At 42.5% G+C, this 18,572-nt stretch overlaps 1 protein-coding gene across 2 annotated transcripts in view; it reads left to right on the forward strand.

Annotated features, from left to right (window-relative positions):
• Window positions 1–18,572, forward strand: part of MECOM (MDS1 and EVI1 complex locus) — an 83,981-nt gene that overhangs the window by 15,805 nt on the left and 49,604 nt on the right. For both annotated transcript variants that reach the window (XM_063131999.1, XM_063132000.1), the window contains exons 2-4: window positions 12,023–12,125; window positions 12,256–12,472; window positions 16,442–16,589. In XM_063131999.1, the coding sequence (XP_062988069.1) occupies window positions 12,077–12,125; window positions 12,256–12,472; window positions 16,442–16,589 (414 nt within the window). In that variant the 5' untranslated portion in view covers window positions 12,023–12,076. The remainder of the gene's footprint in view (window positions 1–12,022; window positions 12,126–12,255; window positions 12,473–16,441; window positions 16,590–18,572) is intronic.

Consider the following 18,572-nt stretch of genomic DNA (forward strand, 5'->3'; position numbering starts at 1 on the left):
AGTCTATATTCTTTGAAAAATGATTTCAATGAACCATCACAAGTCACGTCAACAAGTGCATCTTGCTCTTCCGCAGATAGAGTTGTTAGTTGTACGTCACCACATTCAAAAGGATTCCTTATCCATGAGTTTTCAGGATTAGGTGCAGGGAAGTAATCTCTGAAGCTAGTCGCTAAATCACGCAAGTGCTCAGTGATGTTATATTTTACTTCTGGTAGGAATTTGTTGTCAGTGGACTCCAGAAATGAATGGTGAATATGTGAATGGTGCCATGGACCCCCTGGGTGGGTTACGCGGACCCCCAATTGGGAACCACTGGAGTAGACTATTAACACAGGGTTGATCAATGCTCTCCACCGTCTCTACTGAATGGTGGCTCTGGTCCCGCTTTCCATCTCAGGAAGCTGCGGAGAAAGACGCCTAGGGCTCTATCATAGGACCTGTATGAATAAAGGTTCCATCCTGGAACATGAGAAATAATAACTCTGTCAATCTATGCACAGTTACTTGGGCGGGAGCTCCATCAAACTCCAAGGGATTTATTTCTGAGCAAATGTGCAAAGGATCAGACTGTGTGAGAGCTACTACACTTATCTCTGTACAACTATACAGAGTGTCTTTTCTTCACTAGTGAATAGATACCGCGAATCTTCACTTTCGTGGGATTAGAGGGCTGAGCTCCAACAGTTATGTATGTATTTCGGACAGATTTCAACTCCAGCGCCTCTTTTTTCTTTTCTTTTTTAGGAGTTAATCCCTGCTGGTTTCTTAACCTGATAATGTGGGTTCTTGTTTAATGGTCTGACTGAAACAAAGACCTATTTCTGACATAGAAATCTCTATTCCACCACACTGTAGATCACTCTGAAATTTCAGAGATCATCTTACAAAAGTAATAGTCACTATTATTAAGGACCACTATACAATTGAAAGTTCAGGACTACCATTAAGTAGCAAATCATATTACTCATATATTGAGAAATACTGTTTCAAAGGCAAAGCGCTGTGGAATAAATACTCTTGGGTTTAACTTTGAGGGCATGGACAGCCTGTACAAAATGGATACCTGGTGAAAGTAATTTATTAACTTTTATTTCAGAGTTTTCTGACCATTGTTGGCTCCTGTTGCTGCTGCCCTTTCATTGCAGCAACAATTATACTAGGTGTAGAAGAAATTTCCCTGCTGTTCACAAGAGGGTCATTTGGGGTGCTTTCATATAAAAAGCAGGAGGAGAAATATGTAACATTAGGAGTGCCTATTACAACCAGATTAAAATTGTCAGCAATATGATTTCTCCCCTAATGACAGTATATCTTACTTTAGATCCCTTAGGGTACAATTGGTATGGATATTTTAAAGTCAGGTGTAATACCGGTTTTGTTTTGCATGCCAGGAAGTGGCACTTATAGAGGGTAGCTAAATGGAACCTCCATGTTCAAGGGCATTATACCTTTAAGTGAAGCGTCTGGGAAGCTCAGATGTGTGGTATAAAAGCAATACCCTTCCCTGAAGTCTGTCCCACCTGCTGGGGAAAGGCTATTGCATTTGTACCACACTTGTTAGTCTTCCTGAAGTATTGGGCCAGCTACTGTTGAAAGCAGAATGCCAGAATGGATGGACCAGACCACTTGTCCATCCAGACCACTTGTCTGATACTTAGGGCAACTATTAAACTTGTGTGTTTCAAGTCTTGTGGCTCATTTTTAATTCCAAACAACATGCTCTCCATCTCCAGAAGTGAAAGGCACACTGTAATAAATGAACGCAACACGAATTATCTCAATTACATGCAGTTAAATCAGTCTTGCATTTAACTATTCCCCTGGTCACCATTGGCGACCAGGGATTCCCATGCAGATGAATGAGTGGACTTCCCTCCAGGTGACTGAACAGGCTGACCAAGGAGGGCTAGAGCAATCTGTCCCTCCTTTGCCAACTCACTCAGGTACTGTGCTGGCCGTGGAAGAAGTAAAGCCCTCTGTGGCCAGCATGGAAACACAGTGAGCTTGCGAACGAGGGGCATAACACTTTAGCCAGACTGCTTAGCTTCTGGACTGGGTGCGGAGGAAAGGCTGCACTTCCCCCAAGCTGGTACAGAAATGCAACAGACTTGCAAAAGAGACACAGAATACTCTGTTCTTCTTTGTTAGCTGGCTGAGCTTCTATCCTGCAACTTGTTTTACTTACCAGTTCTTTACTTTTAAGACCTGCCCTACTTATGAGTAAAAATGAGTAAAATGGTGAGTTAAAAAACACACCTTCCAGGTTAATAACTTTTAGGGGCTTAGTAATAAGGCTGAACCAAATATATGAATTAGTTCCGCCATTCTAGCTCGGGAACGAATATGTTGCTGCTTTTTCCTTATCTCAGGGGTAAGGATATTAGAAGCAGTATTTTTCATGTGCTGTTGTTTGAAAATCTCCAAATGTATGTGTATGTTTCTTAGCAGCTGGCATATTCTACTTCTTCAAACCTGCTGTTTTTCTCTGTCAGTTGCACCCTGAGGATGATGAGTTTTAGTTGCAAAATTGCAGACGGCGACTCGTTTGACAGCAGCCAAAGGAGGAATCTTGCTCTTAAAGCAAGAGGCAGGGAAGAGCTGTCTCATTCTCTCTCCTTGCCAGAAGAAGAAACCCTCACCAGTTCACTCCCCAAGACTTAATATGGCCATCACACAATTCCATTTTGCTGCCTCGTAGGGCCACTTTTTATAAAGACTCACCGCACTATTCAGATACTCATCTGGTTTGCGCAACACAGCAGATCATCGTTAAACAACCCATCGGCTGCCAGGGACAAGCAGGAGAGAGTGGGGGGAAAAACTGGGTTAACCTCTGGATTGTTTAGCTCTAAACAATCCAGCAGTCTGGGTTTGTTCACCATGCTCAGCAATCTATAAAGGACCTCATTGTGACTTGCTGAGCAAAAGCAGAAGCTCTCTCTCGCTGGTTCCCAATAGCCCATGGTAGTTTAGCCCATGTCGTGTCTTGCGAACCAGCCCATCTTCACCTCTTCTCTTCCTAATGGTGCCACCTGAAGCAGGTCACCTTCCCATGCTGCTGTGTGTCGGGGCTGGCCCCGAATGGGCCCAGCAGGTTCATATAGGTGGCTCCTTGAGGAGAGCAGCAAATTACTATTCCCACTGCTGGCAGCGTAGCACAAGTGTCCTTAGGCACCAGTGTCGTATATGACAAGGCTAGAGGCCACTGGGGGGTGGGAGGTGGAATAAGAGCAACAGCATTACTAAAGGCTAGATCACAGTTGCACTGCCATTGTTCATTGACGGTAGAAGCATCAAGTGGTGAACTTGTATGTGTAAATGGCCCATCTCAGATTAATCAGCACAGACAGACATTTCGCATCACCCAAGGTCAGCTCAACACAATACCTTTCGGCACTCTGCTTGTTTACCCACCACTATCAACTCTGCCTTTTAACCTTTGGGACTTGAATGAAAGTCAACGGAAGGCTAAAGGAAGACCATCAGGTCTATTGTATGCAACCTGTGCATTTCACCCTCATTCTTCCTGCGCTCTGGAAGTCAGCAGTTCAGTCGTGTCTTGGACTCATCAGCCCATAACTTACTATTCCCTTTCAAATGCACCGAGGCCATTAGAGTTCTGGAGAAAAGTCAGATTTAAATACATTTATCTTAATAAATGGAAAAGCAAGTGTTGCTTAAAGCAAATATTCAGTGCATGCGATGTTGACATCAAATTTATTTGCAGGACTTAAAAGCTGGCCTTACTTAAATCTATTTCAGCCTTGGATCAAATGAATTTGGTTGTCCCAACCTGGCCCCCAGTGGAATCAAGGTCCACATCACCAACTCACAGCATCATTTGTCACAATTGGCAGTATCTGCTCATGAGAAAATTATTAGAGGAGCAGGGGCTGTGCAGTAGGGTTGGGTGCATTGGCAGAGCTGGACGAGGACGCTTGCACACGGTTTGCCCTTGTTCCAGCAGCGCTCGCTCTATTTAACTCCTGTTTTCATAAGGCCCAATAAATATCAAGTTAAGCTGAGAGTGGGTTTGAACTCATTTTAACTGCTTCTGTTTTGCCATTCATGTTCAGTCCTCGTTGCAAATGTCCTGCATGTGAACCTCTAATCACTACCGTAGTTGTCACACTCTCTATCAAATATATTATGAAAACAATTTTTACATACTAACTGCAAAAAGAACAAAAAAAGGAACTGGCTCATGGAGCCGCATTATTTGAGGAACTCTAAAGTATTTGGTGATATAGGGGAGGTAATGGAGGAGGGAAAATGACTTTTGCAAGGAACTGGTTCACATTTTCTTTCTAGACCCAGTCAAACAATGCACAGAAACAGGAGGGAAGTGGGTGACCAACTGTCAGGATTTCCCTGGATTTGTCCGGGTTTTTGTTCTATCCCGGGTGTCAGGAGGGGATTTTCCGTAATTAATGTCCGGAAATGACACACTTTCTCCTTTAAGGCCGCCATTAGCATGGCAGTGGGGGAATGATACGCTTCCCGGAGGCCCTGGAAAGCACACTTTTCCCTCCGTTTCTCCAATTGGGCCCTTAAAGGCCCAGATTGGAGCAGAGGCAGGGAAAGCACATAATTCCTGCCCTCCCGCTCCAATTGGAGCCATTGAGGCCCCAAATGAGCACTGCGGGGGTGGCAGGAAAGCATTTCCTGCCACCGATTTCCTGAGCCCACGATTTCCCTCGCAGGGGAGAAGGAGAGCCAAACTGCCAGTGGAGCAACTGGAGGAAAAAATGGGACAAAAGCAGTCCAAGCTATCCCAGGAGAACTGAGTGGTCATCCCAGGTTCACTCCAGGATCAGCTGTGCATCATTTGGACCTGCAGGGATGACCTCGAGTCCACCCTGGGATAAATGGCAGGTGTAGATTAGGCCTGGTTGTCCTCTTTTTCGGAATCCTAAATATGGTCTAGGCTTGAAGGTATGTGGACCGTACCTTTTTAGTAAGCCAGCTTCACAAACTGTGCTCCTCTTTAGAGGGCATCCTACAACCTTGGTCTGAAAGCCATGCTGTTTTGTCTACACACCACACCTGACCCCCAAAGCTCATTCATCTTCTGTTGTGCTGGGCATGGTGCAGGGTCAGTGGGGTCAGTGCAGCAAAACAAATATTATTGTTTCTGTTTTACCTTAGTCTTATGAAAATACATTATATTTGAAAATACATTCTTCAGGCCTAATGGAACAGTTACCCTATAGCTTGTCTTAACCATGATTTTCCTGCATGATTACATTTGGCGTGAGAAGCAAAAAAGCGTGGGTTTCCTTATTTTTCAATGCATGTTTTTAAGGTGAATTATCTCCATGAATCGTTGAGGATGGGGAAATCATTGTACATTAGTACAACTACAGCATTGTACTCTGATCCTATGTATGTATGTATTAAACCTTGATAATTTCAGTGAAACTGAAAGTCCTTCAGAAAGTCCTTGCGATGTTCATACAGGGCTGAGGTATGGTTGCCAGCTTTTCAACTGACCTTTACAGCTGTGCCTTTAACAGATTTGATAGGCACACATTAGCAGGTGATATCAATCTCCCTGCCATGAAAAGCTTCACTTGCTGATTTCTACAATCAAGCTGCTCTTAAAAGCACAAAAGCAAGCCAGGCCTCCCTAGCCTTCCTTTTCTTCCTTTTTTTTTTTTGAGTGGGAGAGTTAGTTGGCAATTTAGACTGAAGGGATGGGCTGTGCTGTTGTCTTGGAAAGAGAATAAAACTTACCTTACTTTGCATGCAATCTTCCCACGAAATTCTCTGGCTCAGTGTTGCGTAGCCCAATCCTATGCATGTTCACTGAAAGGTAAATTCCACTGAGTTTAATTGGACACTTGCTGTCAAGTAAGTGTACAGAGGATTGCAGCCTTAATCTTGTGACCATGCATACACACTGAGTAAGCTCTGAGACTGGACCGCTTTAGGCTTTGGATCTTGGTCTACAATGCAGGATGTAAATTGGTTGAATCACCCCTTAGCCTCTAGCCTCCAACCCAGTAATTAACATGTTTCCTGGCCCTTTGAGTCCATGGCAGCCATGTTTTCCCCCTGACCTGTGGCTTCTATCCACACTAATCCCGCCTTGTGCATTCTGACTGCCACCCTCTGAATCAGCCCGGATTTGCTTTTGGTACCTGATCATAATCTCAGCTTTTTGGGGTGTCTTCAATCAGGTGTCAAAATCCAGTCTTAGCTGAGCTGTGGGTCGTGTAGCCAGTGCCTCTCTTGCTGACCCCCACAAGTCTTTATCCACTTATTCTTTTACCTAGACACGAGTTACCTTGTCATGCTGAGCGTCCAGCTTTCACATCCAGTTATATTAGACAAAGTCCAGGATGATCCAGAAGAGTACATGAAAAAAGTGCAAGAGACACGTTTGGCTTTAGTGCCAGTTGTGTAAAGGCCTTGCCTTCTTTCCTTTTTCATTAGCCCAGGGTTGAATTCAGCCAGGATCAGACCTTAAAAAGTCTGCAATGTCATAGTGTTTCCTTTCCTTTAAAAAGAAAACAAAACAGAAAAAAAAGGCTTTTGGGTGTACGTGTTAAGGCAGCGTTTTTCTTTGCGAGACCTTGCTGTGAAGTTCTAATATGTCACCATTCAAATGTCAGCAGGCTGTTGGAAAGGAAGCTAATAACTTAAACCTTTGAGAGCTGCCAACAAAAGAGGTAATTCAGATTGTGGAGAGAATGCCATTGTGTTCTTAGGGGAAATAGATTTCCAGAATGAAACATGCTACTTGGAAGCATTTATCTTTTGTGTGTGTGGAAAAGGTGTGTGTGTGTGAGAGAGAGAATATATATTATAAACCCAAAAGATGGTTTGGCTAAGATATCTCTAAGGGAGGAAAAGGGAGTTGACAGAAACTCCAGAAGCCCTTACTTGTTCCTTTTATTGGGAAAGCGCGTAGCTAACAGTAGTCAGCAGCGGCCTGTGCATGCGATGATTAATGCTTTTTTCCCTTAGAATTTTTGTCTATGGAGAAGCAGCCACAACGTGGCCTCAGTCTGTCCTCGGGAAATGTCATGTTAACACGCACATTCCTCCCACTTATCCCGGTATCGCTTGACCCTGGTATGAGCTGCTGTCTTCAGGTGGCTAAAAAAGGAAAAAGAGAAGGACGAAGACACTGCGTTTCTAAAAGGGGTCGAGGAAGAAGCAAATAAACCTGGGGAAGTGCAACCCTTTTCATTAAGATGTGTGTAGATCCCCCTCCCTCCGCCCCGGCACGTAGTTGTGGTCTGAGAAAATAAACAATTAGGTTTTAGAGCCACCTACTGGAGTTACGTAAGAACTGCGTGCGTCTGCAGCCAGAGGTTTTTGTGCAATGTGGGTTTTTACCATTGGCCCTGGGGGGACGGAAGCCTCTGTCTAGCTTTCCCCGTAGTCTTTAAGAATCCCCTCTAGGCAGGGCCGGTGCTAGACTATTTTGCGCCCTAGGCAAAGTGAGCTACTTTCACCCCTCCCCCCCCCCACAAAAAAAATGCCAACTTTGATTTTTAAAAACAGATGTTTCCTGGAAAAATAAGAAGCACAAAACTTGAAACTGCAAAATTTATTTTAAAGTGCAAGAAATACGTCATGCCAATTAAAGTAAACAAATTGGAAAGGAAGTCTGTGGGTCTAAAATGCATTATTTAATTGGAATATCACCTCCAAATCATCTCCCCAACTCACACGCACACACACACGCGCACACACACACACACACACACACACACACACAGCATCATTCACTCCAAACAAACACACGCATGAACACATGCATTCACTCAAAGACCCCATGCACCCCATTCACCCATACATTCTCTCTCTCTTCCGGGCGCATTCCGGAAGTCCGAACGTGGAGCTGCCTCACCCCCACCCCAGCGTCCCTGGATTCGCTTCGGCTGGGTGGGTGCGGGGAGCCATCTCACCCGCCCAGGCCCAGATGTATCCTTGGGCCGGGCCGGCTCACAGCCAACACATGTGAGTGCTGCACTGTGCCTGGCGCCCCTCTTAGTTTGGCGCTCTAGGCGGCCGCCTGAGTGGCCTCTATGGTAGCACCGGCCCGGCCTCTAGGGCTAACATTTAAAACTCTCTATTCTTCTTACTCCCCCTTTCTCTGCTGTTGCATCCTCCCACTGATCATAACTGTCGCAAAATTATTTTTTCAAAAATAAAGGAGAAGGCTTACTTTGCACTGAATCTGATAAATGAATATAGGCAGCCAACGCTTTTAGAAATTAATCTTACTGCAAATGATACTTTGCTGTCAGCTGTGTAGTTAAGAGGTTTCCTTTTCACATGGGAATCTAGGACTGTGATCCTGTGCATATCAACCAGGGCTATAAACTGGAATTCGGAGATTATTCAAGTAAAAGCTGTGTAGGAGAATCCTATGGTCCATATACTAATATGAGTGCTGGTATAAGTAATTGGTATTCTATACTCTGTTGTAGCTATGCGGGTGGAGTGGGAAAGAGGTAGGGAAGAGTCATCTTGGACTTTCCATATTGAACTGATTGGTGTCTATTTACTACAATAGCTCCTTTGTTGATATAACTTTACACAGGGTGGGAGAGCAGGGGCAGGTAGTATTTGTCCTTGGGAAGAATAGGACCTGGTGTAATCTTGCCACTCCCCTGATCCTTCCCTACAATATCACTAGAACCACCCATTCCTCTCCCTTATGCCTTCTTAGTTATGATGACAGAACAGGGCTGGGATACTTTATTTATTTATTTTATTTATTTATTACATTTTTATACCGCCCAATAGCCGAAGCTCTCTGGGCGGTTCACAAAAATTAAAACCATAATAAAACAACCAACAGGTTAAAAACACAAATACAAAATACAGTATAAAAAGCACAACCAGGATAAAACCACGCAGCAAAATCAATATAAGATTAAAATACAGAGTTATAACAGTAAAATTTAAATTTAAGTTAAAATTAAGTGTTAAAATACTGAGAGAATAAAAAGGACTTCCGGCCCTCCAAATTTTATTAGATTCTAAACTACTCAGGATTGGGAAACTTAACTGACCAACTCCAACTATGTACACCCAGTAAACCCCTGAGATCTTCCAAGGAGACCTTAGTGGTAATTCCACAACCAATTGAGTGTTGCCAGGTAATGGCATGTACGTGGCCTTCTCAGTAGTGGCACCCGCCCTCTGGAACCCCCTCCCACACATTGTTCAAGAGGTAGAAGCTGTGGCGAACGTTAGCCATCACTTGAAGACATATTTGTTTATAGAAGCTTTTCCCTGGCTTGTAATGGATTATGACATTGCTCCATTTTACTATTAAATTTATGAATGTCTTTATTGCAATGTTTTTTATGATTCTGTATTGTTTTTAGACCATTTTACATTGGTTTTATGCTGCATAACATATTGATTGTGAATCGCTTAGCAATTTTAGGATATTAAGCAGTATACAAGTAGTATAAATGAAATAAGAAACTCCCATCATCCCCCGCCAGCATGGGCAATGGTCATGGATGCAATAGCACCCTCCCACCCGTGTTCTCCAGCCATTGATGCACACAAGCTTACTGCCTCTGTTACTGGAGGTAGCACACAGCCATCAGGACTAGTAGCCATGAATAGCCTTCTCTTCCAGGAATTTATCTAACATTATTTTAAAGCTATCCAAATTGGTGGCCATCACTACATCTTGTGGTAACTGTAGTTTTAAGCTTTTGTATTTTATATTGCTTTTACGCTGTACTTGTGGTTTTAATTTTTGTGAACCGCCCAGAGAGCTTCAGCTATTGGCCGGTTTTGGAATGTAATAAATAAATAGTTCTCATTCTATGCTTGGCTTTACGCAAATTTCCTCTGTGTTATTTCCAACTTCTCAGCTGATGCAAGTAGGAGGACAGTGTCTCTAGAGCAGTGTGTGTGTGTGCACGTGCAGGAAGGGGACAGGGACCTGTGGCTTACCAGATGGTAGTCTCCAGCTCCCACCAGCCCCAGTTAGCATGGCCAATGGTCAAGGATGATAGGAGTTGGAGTTGAACATCTGGTGGGCCACATGTTCTCCAGTGTCCTAGGGTGTGTTTCATTAGTTCAAGGCCATCTAGATGGGGCCTTATCCCAGGGCGATCCCCGGGATTGTCCCTGTGCATTCACATGTCACACAGGGGATCCCGGCATCAGGGAAGGATGATCCCTCCCTTGCCCCAGGATCTTGCCCTGCCCTTTGAGCCTACTTTTTCTGCGGTCTCAGGCTGATCCCGAGACTGTGGAACGTGTGGGCGGACATCACGGTTTGTCTCAGCTCCTCGTGGTTACTCGCGAGGAACCGGGACTCACGCATCGTGGGTGGGGGTAGTGGGGTAAATACTTACCTTTTGTGCACGAGCGCTTGTGCGCTCCTTCTTTAAACCCTCCCCCCCAAAAAATAGTGGCCGCGATTTCGCACGTCACATGTAGACCAGTGCGATGATCTCGCGATCATAAAATCGTGAGATTGTCGTGGGTAGACCATGGTGGGAGGCGCTCAGAGAGATTGTCATGACTTCCATTTCCTCAGAACTGGCTGCAGAGTTTCCAGCCTCAAGCACGTGTCTTAATACATTCACTTTGCCTTCTTTCTCTACACACACTCTAGTTCAATTTACCGCAATGTGCATTGTGGGCCAACTCCAGGGCACTTTGACTTTCTCTGTTCATGCTGCCTGCCACAGTAGATGCATCTCACATTCGGTGCAGAACCCCGATTTACTTGTTCCTGCTTTGATTTAATTGTTGTTTTCTCTGACTACATGTATAGCAGGGTCTGCTTGCACTACTAGGGTTTTTGATAGCAGGTGTTTTTGCAATTTGTGATCTAGTATGCCACACACAATTCTGTCCCTAACTAGGGAATCTTCTAAATTGCCAAAACTAGATGTGCTTGCTAAAGTTCGCAACACTGTAACATTGCAATCCAATCCTTCTCCTTCCTCTTGATTTCTTGTAAAGGATGTATAACTTTCCACTGTCTCATTATACTTTGGAGAACAGTAGGCCTCTAAAGCTGCTAGCAGAGCTGACAACGTAGAGGCAGTGCTGAGCTTTAGGCTAGCAGATATTTTTCTTCCCTACTCCCCAATAAGGTGAAATAAAAAAATAACTTTCCTGCTTTCTCCTCCTTCTCCTTCTCCTTCCTCCTCCTCCTCCTCGGCCAAGTCTATATAGAGCCCAAACTCCTGCTTTCAGCAGATCTATTTTGGGACAAGGCTGTTGTCTGCAAAATCTAGGACTCCTGCAGGTTTTAGACCATGTGCAATGTCTGCTTTTTCTAAAAATCACACCAGAAATTTTTTAAGAACCGCTGCCACCATATTTTATTTGCACAAATCACTGGCAGGCTTTAGATTAGAGGAAAGGCCTTTATTTATTTATTTATTTATTTATTTATTTATATGCACCACCAGTCTGTGTAGGCCTGCAAAAACTGTGAGCTCTCCCTACCAACTTCCTGTCCCTTGACTTCCTGTTCCCTTTCAAAATCTTGAGTCTCTTCACTTCATTCCATTACTTATGATATAGGGTGCAAATAAAAAAAAAGTTGCTTTTGAATATATCTGTCTCCCCAATGGCTACTAGTCCTGATGGCTGTGTGCTTCCTCCAGTAGGAGAAGCAGTAAGCCTATCTGCACCAGTTGCTAGGGAACATGGTAGGAGGGTGCTATTGCATTTGTGTTCTGCTTGTGGCTTCCTGGTCAAACAACTGTGTGACCAGAATGCTGGACTAGATGGACCCTTGGTCTGATCCAGCGTGGTTCTTCATACGTTCTTAATCAGTAAGAAATCTGATTACTATATGCAAATTTTATGCAGATCTGTGTCCTCTTTTGTCTTACTTTTTGATGATTCATTTCCACCCTTTTGGGTGGATAAATGGCCACCTTAGTCTTGACCAATTTGGTCTCATATTTATGCTTGAAACAAAAAGGGCTGTAGAAAATGTCTTCCAAATTGAAACCTTTTTCTTGGTTATTGCATGCTGTCACGCATTTGCCATTCTGTCTTTCAGATATATTACCGAGTTGTGAGAGACATTGAAGCTGGAGAAGAGCTCCTTCTGTTCATGAAGACTGAAGACTATTTACATGAAACAATGGCTCCAGACATTCACGGTCAGCAATTTCTTTTGGCAGATTGTCAAATTTTTATACCAGAAATTCCCTAATAATGATCACTTAGGTCAAATTTACCCTCATGCATTGAAAGAAGCCCATTGAAAGTAATAACTGATTTGCCTTACAGAGGAGCGTCAGTATCGGTGTGAAGACTGTGACCAGCTGTTTGAGTCCAAAGCAGAACTGGTGGATCATCAGAAATTTCCATGCAGCACCCCTCACTCAGCTTTTTCAATGGTGGATGAGGAATTTCAGCCAAAGCTTGACAAGGAGAATGACCTCCATGATATGCATGACATCCAAGAATGCAAAGAGTGTGATCAAGTGTTCTCTGACATGCAAAGGTAGGAGCTAGGCATTTAAAAAAGAAATTGAATATATATACATGTTGGAATTCCAAGAATATTGAAGGCGTGAATCAATCTTGGCATAGCGTAAAATACTTTTGCATAAAAATATGCACACTGCTAGGGTTCTGCATCTTTTGTGATCACTCTGACCGAGTGCTGAAGTCAGTATTGGGTACAGAATTTAGCATCCTAAGAATGCAAACTTAAAAATAAACAAAACATCTATACTTTTAGCCCTTAAAAGTACAAATAAACATTGCTGTTATCTACATTATTGAAAGTTCAAGTAAATTATGATGACAGTATCTCATTTTGAGAGTTGGTGCACAAACAGAAACTGATCTTCAGGTGAGGGTTCACTCCTAGGTACTCAACTAAGCACAACCGGAGTTGGGGAAATCGCAATATCACTGCAACAAAAAATGCAATCTTGAGGGAAGAAGTCTGGACTTTATAGAGCGGATGGATAACAACTCTGCATTTCTTGTACTTTAAAAGCTCTACTTTTGGGAAGTCCTTTAAGGGTATTAAAGGCTCAGAACAAGGCCAGAAAAGACATCAGCAGAAGAGAAATCATAAATTGTTGTGCTGTACTGAGAGAGCAAGCGTGAAAAATGAGAAACAAGGCAGCCTTGCTGAAAAACATTTTAATTATTTAAAAGCCAAGACATGACTGAAACAGTTGAAAGCAGAATATAGAGAAAAAAGTACTCTATTTTTGTTTGGTTTTTTTAAAAAAGAATTCAGGTGGCCGTCAGAATTGCTGGCATGTATGCCCGCTTGTGGGCATGTGTAATTAATAAGGAAAACCCCAAAAGCACCATTTTAAATCTGTTTAGTGGAATAAGAAGGAGAAAGTAACAGTTAATGACGTGTGAAATATTATGAAAGAAAACAACAGTAATATTGAATAAGATGAGAATCATGACTCATAGCTACATATAACAGTGACAGATCAGACTCTAGAGCCTTGAACAGATGCAAAAGGAAGAGAAATCCCTTTATTTATTTATTTTCATTCATTTGAAAGGTTTCTTCCTTCACTCTTCAGCCCAAAGTCTTTTTGAGCAGTTCACAATAATTAAAAGCATAATAAAACATCAATTAAAAAGATAGAATAAAAACAAGCAGAGTATCCATAAATATGCTGATGTTAAACCAGGTTAAAACATAGGCCATAGCTAGACCAGGCGAAATCCTGGGGTGATCCCCAGGATCGTCCCTGTGTGTCCACATGACGCACAGAGGATCCCGGGATCAGGGTGGGATGATCCCTCCCTTGCCCCGGGATCTTGCCCTCCCCTGTAGGCCCGCGGTTTCGGGCCGAGCCCAAGACCACAGAATGTGTGGCTGAGCACTTGCGAGGAGCCGGGACCCACACATGGGGTGCAGAGCTCCTCAGGAGCACTGCGCCCATCAGGGGTGCAGTGGGCGGAGTAGGGAAATTAATTTTTTTTAAAGGAATCCTTACCTTTTGCACATGAACGCTCGTGCGCATCTTCTCCTTTAAGATTTTTTTTAAAATGGCGGGTGCAGCGCCTCTCTTTCTGAGGTCATCACGCACCGCGTGTAAACTGAGGGGGGATCTTGCGATAAAACCATTGCGAGATCTTCACCCCTCTGTCACGGTAGGTCTAGCTAAGGCCTTAATCTCAAGTGCTAAAGCAGAGCAAAACCTAAAAGTCCAAGTCTCTGAGAGTTGGCCATTGCTGCAAAAAGAGAGCCTTGGCTATGGGGTGGTATAGAAAAGTAATAAATAATAAAATAAAATCAAGGAAATAATAAAAACCATATGCTATTGGAACATCAGATGGCTAGAGTGTCATCTGCTAAGCGTCATTTCATATGTGAAGAAAAGACACACTACACTTTTCTACCCTGACGGTAGGTTCTATAAGATGAGTCTGCGGCATGCATATTAGGACACATACCACCTCCAGTGAGGAATGGTTTGAAGGGCTGTTTCATACAAATATTTTCACTGTGCAGAAGACGATACAAGTTAATTTTTTCAGGGGTGTGGTTGGGCATGTTGAATAAGTCTTGCAGAGTCCAAAGTGGAAAAAAGCACTCGCACTTCATAACAAATACAAAAAGGAACGGTTCTAAAGGAGCAAGAAAAATATATTAATAACATAGCTTATTTCTAGAATGTCCGATGTTGTGGGCACATCTAGATCAAAAATTATGAAAAATATAAATAAAGCAACATCTCATATCCATCAAACATTTAGACCAGGAGTATGCAACATCTGGGGGCAATTTTCCACCCGTAGAATTCACTGTGAGCCGCACACACCTGCTGCCGAAATTGCTGCTGCTGAAATTCAGCGGCACCAAAAAGAAGCCCCCTTTTCCTTTAAAAGCTCCCACCTTGTTTGAAAGCATAATCATATTCCCAGAAGCCTGTGTTTGTGTGTATGTGAATTTGAATTAAGACAAAGCCCTGTGAGGAGAGACTGAAAGAACTGGGCATGTTTAGCCTGGAGAAGAGAAGACTTAGGGGAGACAAGTTAGCACTCTTCAATTATGTGAAAGGTTGTAACACAGAGGAGGGCCAGGATCTCTTCTCAATCATCCCAGAGTGCAGGACCCAGAATAATGGGCTCAAGAAGCCAGATTCCAGCTGGACATCAAGAAAAACTTCCTATTAGAACAGTATTACAATGGAACCAATGACCTAGGGAGGTCGTGGGCTCTCCCACACTAGAGGCATTCAAGAGGCAGCTGGACAGCTATCTGTAAGGGATGGTTTAAGGTGGATTCCTGGATTGAGCAGGGGGTTGGACTTGATGGCCTTATAGGACCATTCCAACTCTACTATTCTGTGATTCTGTGATTGCACAAAGGTGAAAATGTGGCCTTTCCCCCCATTACCACCAAAATTCAGCTTAGGGGGTGGCGGTGCAGAAGAGGTATGGGGGTGGGGGTGCAGTTCACCACTCTTGATTTAGACCTAAAATAATACAAAATTAACAAATTTATATAACAAATAGTGGTTTATTCCAAGATTTTGTAGTTTTAAAATTTTTTAAAGAAAGAAACTTTATAAAGGTGATGGTATGTGTGAATCTAAAAGAAAACCAACATGAAATCCTTTAAGGAACGATCCTGTGGCTCCTAGATAGCGTCTGTTGGGTTGGGTGGTGGATAGGATACTTTGGATTCCTGGATCCAATCAAGGAATCCCTGCCCCTCCCCCTTCCCTGTTGCAGACAGTGCAGGAAGAACTATATTTTATTAAAGTTTGGGGAGATTGTCTGTTTAGTTAAACTCACTAATTTAGAGAAGGGAGGCAACAAGTGGATTGGTTTATTGAATGATGGAGCTTCTTTGTACTTGAAAGACAAAGTTCAGGATGTACTTCAGCCATATACATCATTAGGATTAGTATGATTTTTTTTCTTCCCCACCTCTCCCTCTTCTAAACGTAAAGCGAATTAAGGACTGATGAATTATCATGACATTTTGTGTTGTTTTTCTTTTCTATGTAATTTTGTGATTTTCCAAAAGAGAAAAAAGGGGGGGGGGCAATAAAAAGAGTAATATCTAATGATATTACAAAAAGAAAGAAAATATATGTTGGAATGTTCACAGAAAAGTGTTGAAATTCTAGGGGCATGATATAGATATATAGATGTATCGCCCTGGAATTTCCCTGTTTTCCTTGTGAACATTCCAACATATTTCTTATATTTAATTCTGAGCAGAAGTCATAAGGAAAATGTGTTTTTTTAAAAATAAGTAGCCACCTTTAAACAAAATATTTAAAGTGGATCACAGTCATGTGATTATAGACTATAAGACTAGAGATATTTATTGTAGGGTTATTTAGATTCTCTAAACTAAAATAATGTTTGCTTTTCATGGCTCTTAATTTCTTGGGAGTAACATGAAGAAGTCTCTATATTTCTGTCCATCTGTAGACGAGTTCTCACTGAGCCTCTGGTTTTGTCTTTTCAGCTTAGAAAAGCACATGCTGTCTCACACCGAAGAGAGGGAGTACAAGTGTGACCAGTGTCCCAAGGCCTTTAACTGGAAATCCAACTTGATACGCCACCAGATGTCCCATGACAATGGGAAGCACTACGAATGCGAAAACTGTGCCAAGGTACAGTGAATTTATTAGGGTGCCTGGGATTTTTTTACGTGTCATGTTTCATGAGAACTAGAACCCCATCTTGACCATCTTAACACAGGCTTTAACACTGGAACACATGATCAGTGGCCTCATATGATGTACCTGCTGGACTGTTACCAATTCAAACTACAGCTATGTGCTTCCTCACATACAACTAGTTCTTTGCATATATAAGACTAATTGCCCAGGGGAAGGCTAGTCTAGAACCTTTACCATGAGGTCTTGGTTCTGCTTGTGCAGAGGGGTGTTTTGGGTTTTGTTTTTTTAAATTTAGAAGAGCGTTCAAACATTTGATTCTTCTACTTGTAGCCTGAATTGGCAGAATCCACCAACAGATATATCATCTAAGACAACTGATAGTGGCACCAAACTTAGAAAAGGATAGATTACATACCTCGCATATATGAGGCCATTTTGATGTAATGGACCTGTGACAGAGAATCCCTGTCAAAGCAATGAGAGCTAATGGTGGTATTCAGCCAGCTCAATCTATAATTTTCACTTATCATAACAGAGCTCTTAATATACCACTATAAAAATGCTACAGCATGAATGCCAAAACTACTTGTGTGAATGTTGAAACTAGGAGTTAGGGCTTGTTGACTTATTGTGGGATAGAATTTTGCGGTAAGGAAACCAAGTTATGTTACATCAGTAGATTGCTCTTAACACTTGAATATTATTATAAAGAGGAAATTCAAGATCCTCCAATATACACATTTTAAATCTGAAAGCACATTCTGTATAAAGATCTGCATATGTAGAACTATAGATGATGTACAACCCCATTTATGAGATAGTGTGACAGGGTTTCAACCCCATAACTGAAACACAGAGGGGACAAACTTTTAGAAGGAGATTATCACTACAGTCCTAAACACACATACAAGAGAGTAAGTCCCACTGAACTTCATGGGATTTACTTCTGAGTAAACATGCTTAGGATTGCTATGTATACTGTGAATTAGTATTTTTAAGACATGAAGCTTAACCAAACACTTGAAATTATAGGAACGGTGGAGAGAGTTTCTAGGGCCCATCCCTTCAAGATCCCAACAACATGCAGCAATGCTCCCTTTTGGTTTGTGCTGTAGGAAACCACAGATCAATAGGAAGGAATGTCACCCCATTTCCCCCATCCCCTCTTCTAGTTTTTCTGCTTAACAAAACTGGGGAACAATGAGCTTTGAAGGCCAGGTGATCTGGGTGGGTAGGTAGGAAGCCCTGAATATGAGTTGTGAAGGGCCTGGTTTAGGGTTGGCACCTAGAAAAGGGCTTCAGAAAGGAATAAGAATGAAGCGATTAGCCACAAACAGTTTGGAGCAGTAATGCTGAAACCTAAAATAACAGTAGAAGCAGCAGCAATATTATTTCCATTTGACTCCTTCTATCTTTACATTTTGTTACGCTGGAAGAGGCAGCTAATTCTACGATTAATTTTCTGTTGAATGTTCCTTTAATGAAATTAAGAACATCAGAAGAGCCATGTTGGATCAGACCAAGAGTCCATCTAGTCCAGCACTTTCTTAACACACAGTGGCCAACCAGCTGTCGACGAGGGACACTCCCACCTGTGTGCCCCAGCAACTGGTGCATATAGGCTTACTTCCTCTGATACCAGAGGTAGCACATAGCCATCAGGACTAATAGCCTTTGAATAGATTTCTCCTCCAGGAATTTATCCAACCACCTTTTAAAGACATCCTGATTGGTGGCCATTACTATTCAGTGTGCAAAATCAATTAACAGTGCAGTCCTGTACCCACTTACCTGGGACTAAGCCCCATTGAGTTCAGTGGGACTTACTTCTGAGTAGAAAAGCATAGAATTACACTATAAATCTTAGATTTGGTTTAGTACCTGTACCCTATACATTTTTTAAACAGTTTCAAAACAGTCTTAAACATTATGGAGTCCTGCAAAAGACCCCGAGAGTTGTAGTTTTGTGAATAT

Source organism: Elgaria multicarinata, chromosome 8, assembly GCF_023053635.1.
Source record: "Elgaria multicarinata webbii isolate HBS135686 ecotype San Diego chromosome 8, rElgMul1.1.pri, whole genome shotgun sequence".
Lineage (NCBI taxonomy): Eukaryota > Metazoa > Chordata > Lepidosauria > Squamata > Anguidae > Elgaria > Elgaria multicarinata.